The sequence below is a fragment of the Staurois parvus genome, unplaced genomic scaffold (genome assembly GCF_062004578.1).
Source record: "Staurois parvus isolate SC_StPar_1 unplaced genomic scaffold, SC_StPar_1.0 ptg000432l, whole genome shotgun sequence".
In the NCBI taxonomy this organism is placed as follows: Eukaryota; Metazoa; Chordata; class Amphibia; order Anura; family Ranidae; genus Staurois; species Staurois parvus.
Genome location: NW_028318228.1, coordinates 1,411,031 through 1,417,030, shown reverse-complemented (window position 1 = coordinate 1,417,030; position 6,000 = coordinate 1,411,031). Strand labels below are relative to the sequence as shown.

At 47.4% G+C, this 6,000-nt stretch overlaps 1 protein-coding gene across 1 annotated transcript in view; it reads right to left on the bottom strand.

The window, feature by feature from the left end:
• Positions 1–244: 244 nt before the first annotated feature.
• LOC149454225 (integrator complex subunit 14-like) overlaps positions 245–6,000 on the bottom strand; it is a 40,782-nt gene continuing 35,026 nt past the window's right edge. The window contains exons 8-9 of the mRNA XM_089687596.1: positions 5,726–5,791; positions 245–439 (exon numbers count right to left, since the gene is read on the bottom strand). Of these exons, the coding sequence (XP_089543722.1) occupies positions 245–439; positions 5,726–5,791 (261 nt within the window). The remainder of the gene's footprint in view (positions 440–5,725; positions 5,792–6,000) is intronic.

Below are 6,000 nucleotides of genomic sequence, written 5' to 3'. Positions count from 1 at the left end.
GCAGACCTGTGTGGTTCCTGATGTTACTATATACAGTACACATATCAATAGAGATTACTGTGCTTCCACATTTCGGGCAGCTATACCTGAGCCAACGGGTTCTCAGTCCTGGCCCATTACCAGTGAATTATTTTGTGGCAGGTTCTGGAAGTCTGCAGTGGTTTACTTGCTAGAAAGCCAACCGGCTTTCCAAGGTGGAGGAGAAGTCCTCCGCTGAGGCCCCACAAGGATATAGATCCGGTCTTCACATTCTTTCAGAGCCACGGCCAGAGAAGTCCGTCTGCAGAGGCGCAATGTTATTGTCATAGGAAGCGTGGTCAGAGGTTCTAGTGCTGGCCAGTTTGAGTTGAGCTGCTGCATGTGAGAGCTGGAAGGCGGCATCAGGATGAGCGTTGTCAGGAAGCAGAGTACATTCCCTCTCCAGCATATCAGACACTCCCTTCAAGAGGTCCAGGACAGTTCTTAAATAACTAAGGGGCAAGGTCAACCGGTGACCACGCCCCCCTAGTGGTATCAATGACTGGAGCAGAGCTGCCCACCCATGTTGAGAAGGGGGGGGGGTGACTGCTTGTTCGCCCTCAGCCCCAACACCCACCCACCCCTTCCTGACCTGCATGCTCAGAAATCCCCACACCATTTTTTTTTGCTTGCCGTGGAGGTTTCCCTCAAAATCCATACCAGACCCAAAGGGCTTGCTATGGATTTTTTTTGGGGGGGGGTTTGGAGAACGCTACTCCATACCGTTTTTTTCTTATTTTTTAATTGCTAGCAATTTTTTTTCTTCAGCAGGTGCCCAGCGGATGACTCGTTACATTACTGCATTTTTACAACGGGGCCTGGGTAGCAGGGGGAAACATATAGTGCACGCTGAGGCTTATGGGTGTGGCGGGGGTGGGGGGGTCAATTACTGGAACTTCCTAACAAACCAAAAAAAAAAAAAAAAAAGGGCTCCGCTCCCGACAAAGACTCCCCCACAGCTCCGCTGCCTGACAGTTCTTAAATAACTAAGGGGCAAACTAAGGGGGGGGGGGGTTTGGAGAACGCTACTCCATACCGTTTGTTTCTTATTTTTTAATTGCTAGCAATTTTTTTTTTCAGCAGGTGCCCCAGCAGATGACTCGTTACATTACTGCATTTTTTCATTACGAAAAGGATCCTGTTGTGTGCTGGCAGCAACCGGTGGGAAGGAGAGGAATACAATGGGGCCTGGGTAGCAGGGAGAAACATATAGTGCACACTGAGGTTTATGGGTGTGGCGGGTCAATTACTGGAACCAATCCCCTCTATAGCTCTCTCTGCAGCAGCTGAATGCCATCGGGAGGGAGAGGAGAAAAAGCCAGATTTCAGCTACTGCAGAGAGCCATACATGGAATCTGTTCCAGTAATTGCCCCCACTGTGCCAATCACCCTCCCTGCCCACATCAGATTCACCCAGCTGCCTGGGCCCCCCTGCTAGCCCGGGGCCCATACAGGAGGACAGGTGGTACCCCTTTATCCACGACCCTGTGTGACTGGGCAGACCATCACAACCCCCCGGATGATATAGCCCAACTAAAGCAATAGCAGGGCTGGGCAGAAGGGTTTAAAAATGTGTGAATTTTAAAACATACATGTTCCAAGGGTAACCTGCTAATACAGTATGCAATACATGGCCAAACGTTTGTCGTGTCCAGACAATCACAGCTAAATAAGCTTGTTGGATGTCCCATTTCAAAATCACTGGCAATTATATGGCGCTAAATCCAAGAGCTCCACCCCCCTCATCTGCTACACTGCTATAACAGCCGCCACCATCCTGGGAGGACATTGCGCCAGATTTGTTTTAGTCATTTAGCCTGAAAGAGCACCTGTGACATCAGATATTGATACTGGATTAGAAGACTTGGCTTGCATTTGCATTCTACCAGAAAGGTGCCTGTGCAGTTCCTCCACATCAAGCCATGGGGAAGATTTACTAAACTGGAGCACTCAGAATCTGGTGCAGACGTACATGGTAACCAATCAGCTTCCAACTTCAGCTTGTTCAACTAAGCTTTGACAATAAGGCTCCATACACACTGGGGGGAGGGCGTTTTGAAAACGCTGCTCAGGAAAAACCTGAGTTTTTCAGCGTTTTTAGCATTAGAGCGTTTTTACAGCTAAAATACTCCTCTAGAAACCCACTAGTTCTGGGGGTTTTTTCCAGCCAAAAAACACCCCTGCCAAAAAATGCTGATTCCAGTCTATGTGTGTATGGACACATGGGATAACATGCTGGGGGGTTTACTGGCTGTAGAAAGAAAAACAAAAAACATCAAAAGCCAAAAACAGCAGCTGTAAAAACATCAGGTGTGCATGAGGACTAAAACCTGGAAGCCCATTAGTTTCTATGCAGAGCCATACCAGATTTTGCATGCTCTATTGTTAGTAAATCCCCCCACCTCCATTGTGTCTATAAACCTGGCTTTGTGCACAGTTTTGCTGAACAGAAAAAAAGACCATCCTAAAACTGTTGCCACAAGGTTAGTAGCACACAATTGTCTAAAACAGCCTCTGTGAACCTTTTTAACACAGAGGAAGCCTTGATTTAACTTTCCGGTCTCAGGGAACCCCTGCTAAAAATGGCTTTATTTACTATTCATGATGCATTAGTGTGATAGTCAGAGGTAAGAATTCTCCTCACACTTGTGGTCATTGGGAAGAATGCTCCTCACACTTGTGGTCATTGGGAAGAATGCTCCTCACACTTGTGGTCATTGGGAAGAATGATCCTCACACTTGTGGTCATTGGGAAGAATGCTCCTCACACTTGTGGTCATTGGGAAGAATGCTCCTCTTACTTGTGGTCATTGGGAAGAATGCTCCTCTTACTTGTGGTCATTGGGAAGAATGTTCCTGACACTTGTGGTCATTGGGAAGAATGCTCCTCACACTTGTGGACAGTGGGAAGAATGCTCCTCACACTTGTGGACAGTGGGAAGAATGCTCCTCACACTTGTGGACAGTGGGAAGAATGCTCCTGACACTTGTGGTCAGTGGGAAGAATGCTCCTCACACTTGTGGTCAGTGGGAAGAATGCTCCTCACACTTGTGGTCAGTGGGAAGAATGCTCCTCACACTTGTGGTCATTGGGAAGAATGCTCCTCACACTTGTGGTCAGTGGGAAGAATGCTCCTCACACTTGTGGTCAGTGGGAAGAATGCTCCTCACACTTGTGGTCAGTGGGAAGAATGCTCCTCACACTTGTGGTCATTGGGAAGAATGCTCCTCACACTCTTGGTCATTGGGAAGAATGCTCCTCACACTCGTGGTCATTGGGAAGAATGCTCCTCACACTCGTGGTCAGTGGGAAGAATGCTCCTCACACTTGTGGTCATTGGGAAGAATGCTCCTCACACTTGTGGTCATTGGGAAGAATGCTCCTCACACTTGTGGTCATTGGGAAGAATGCTCCTCACACTTGTGGACAGTGGGAAGAACGCTCCTCACACTTGTGGACAGTGGGAAGAACGCTCCTCACACTTGTGGACAGTGGGAAGAACGCTCCTCACACTTGTGGTCAGTGGGAAGAATGCTCCTCACACTTGTGGTCATTGGGAAGCATGCCCTTCACACTTGTGGTCATTGGGAAGAATGCTCCTCACACGTGTGGTCATTGGGAAGAATGCTCCTCACACTTGTGGTCAGTGGGAAGAATTCTCCTCACACTTGTGGTCATTGGGAAGAATGCTCCACACACTTGTGGTCATTGGGAAGAATGCTCCTCACACTTGTGGACAGTGGGAAGAATGCTCCTCACACTTGTGGACAGTGGGAAGAATGCTCCTGACACTTGTGGACAGTGGGAAGAATGCTCCTGACACTTGTGGACAGTGGGAAGAATGCTCCTCACACTTGTGGTCAGTGGGAAGAATGCTCCTCACACTTGTGGTCAGTGGGAAGAATGCTCCTCACACTTGTGGTCATTGGGAAGAATGCTCCTCACACTTGTGGTCAGTGGGAAGAATGCTCCTCACACTTGTGGTCAGTGGGAAGAATGCTCCTCACACTTGTGGTCAGTGGGAAGAATGCTCCTCACACTTGTGGTCATTGGGAAGAATGCTCCTCACACTTGTGGTCATTGGGAAGAATGCTCCTCACACTTGTGGTCAGTGGGAAGAATGCTCCTCACACTTGTGGTCATTGGGAAGAATGCTCCTCACACTTGTGGTCATTGGGAAGAATGCTCCTCACACTTGTGGTCATTGGGAAGAATGCTCTTCACACTTGTGGTCATTGGGAAGAATGCTCCTCACACTTGTGGACAGTGGGAAGAATGCTCCTCACACTTGTGGACAGTGGGAAGAACGCTCCTCACACTTGTGGTCATTGGGAAGAATGCTCCTCACACTTGTGGTCATTGGGAACAATGCTCCTCACACTTGTGGTCATTGGGAACAATGCTCCTCACACTTGTGGTCATTGGGAAGAATTACCCCCTTACAGATTGCTAAAAATATCAATGGTGTCAGCGGGAACTTACCTGAGAGGCAAAAATTGCTCATTGCTCAAGGAACCCCTGGCAACCTCTGGAGGAACCCTGGTTGAGAAACCCTGGCCTAAAATGTCTGAATACTGTAGCATTATTAGTACCCTTCACGGGAAACTACGAGAATCACATTTGGAGTGATGTCCACATACTGAACTTTTTGCATATAGTGTAACATACCTAAAAAGCTGGCTCAACAGCAAAACATCAGCTATAGTTCGGTATACTACCGGTACAAAATGAACAGAAAGCTGACTAGGCACAGCATCAGTGAACATCTTCCTGCAATACATCATAAAAAAAAAAAAAAAAAAGAAAGAAGAAGAAGAGCAGGCCAGCTGAGACATGATCAAAAGTTATTGCTTAATTTATTAAACACATCTTTGGAAAATACTAAAAATTAAGAAAAATTGTTACTCAAAAGATAAAGATCCCTTATAAATAAACGAAGGTGCTGTAAAATGTCCAGGCTTGGCTTCTCAACCTCAAAACAGATTCAGAGAGGCTACAGAGATGGAGCACAAGTCAGGATGGAAGAGCCGGGGATAATACCTCTATTATTCTTTTGCTTCCACTTCCTCTTTTAGGTTTGTTTGCACAGCATCCTACTAATCAAAGAATTGTTTCATCTTAAAGCAGAGTTCCACTCAATCTGTAAAAAAATAAAAGTCAGCAGCTACAAAAACTATAGCTGCTGACATTTAAAAAAACAGCCACTTACCTGTCCCACGATCCCGCGTTGCCCCCCGCCGCAGCGTTTTTTAACCGTCCGTCGTGTATTCCAGGCGCCGGCATCTTCAGTGTGGGCACACCACTTCAAGATGGCGACGGCCTCACCACAGCTGGTTTCACCGGCCGTCTTCTCTCCCCGGCGCCGGCATCTTCAGTGTGGGCACCCGGCTGTGACAACTTGCAGCTTCACAGCCGGGTCCCACTGCGCGAGTAGAGCTGCGCTTCCTGAATGGCCCCGTTGTCTTCTGGGACCTGTCACGTGTCCCACAAGACTTCGGGGAGGGAGGACAATTTCCGTTTCCGATCTCCTAGGCGATCGCAGTGGAAGTGGGAGCGGGTACCTGTCAAATTCGGGTACCAGCTCCTCAAAGGTACCAATCTTTAATGGGGAGCGGGGGACCAATCTTTAAAGCAGGACTTCCCCTTTTGGGTGGAACTCCGCTTTAATAAATAAAGAAGTAAAAGATATTGGGAACTTTATCTTACTTTGTAGAACGTCTGCATTTTCTCCAGAAGTTTCCTGGCATTCCGCAGAATCTTCTGCACATCAGTCTAACAAAAAAGAAAAAGAAAAAAAAAGTAAAATGTGGCAAACAAGCAAGAGGGTTCCATACACTACTGATTTTAACAACTGCAAGAACTGCTAATTTTTAATGCTGACAACTACGGTACAATATGAGGGCGTCAATTCAAAACGGCTTTAATGCCATTTTTCTGGTGGTAGTTCCTTTAACCATTTGCCGCCCGCCCTATGGCCGAAT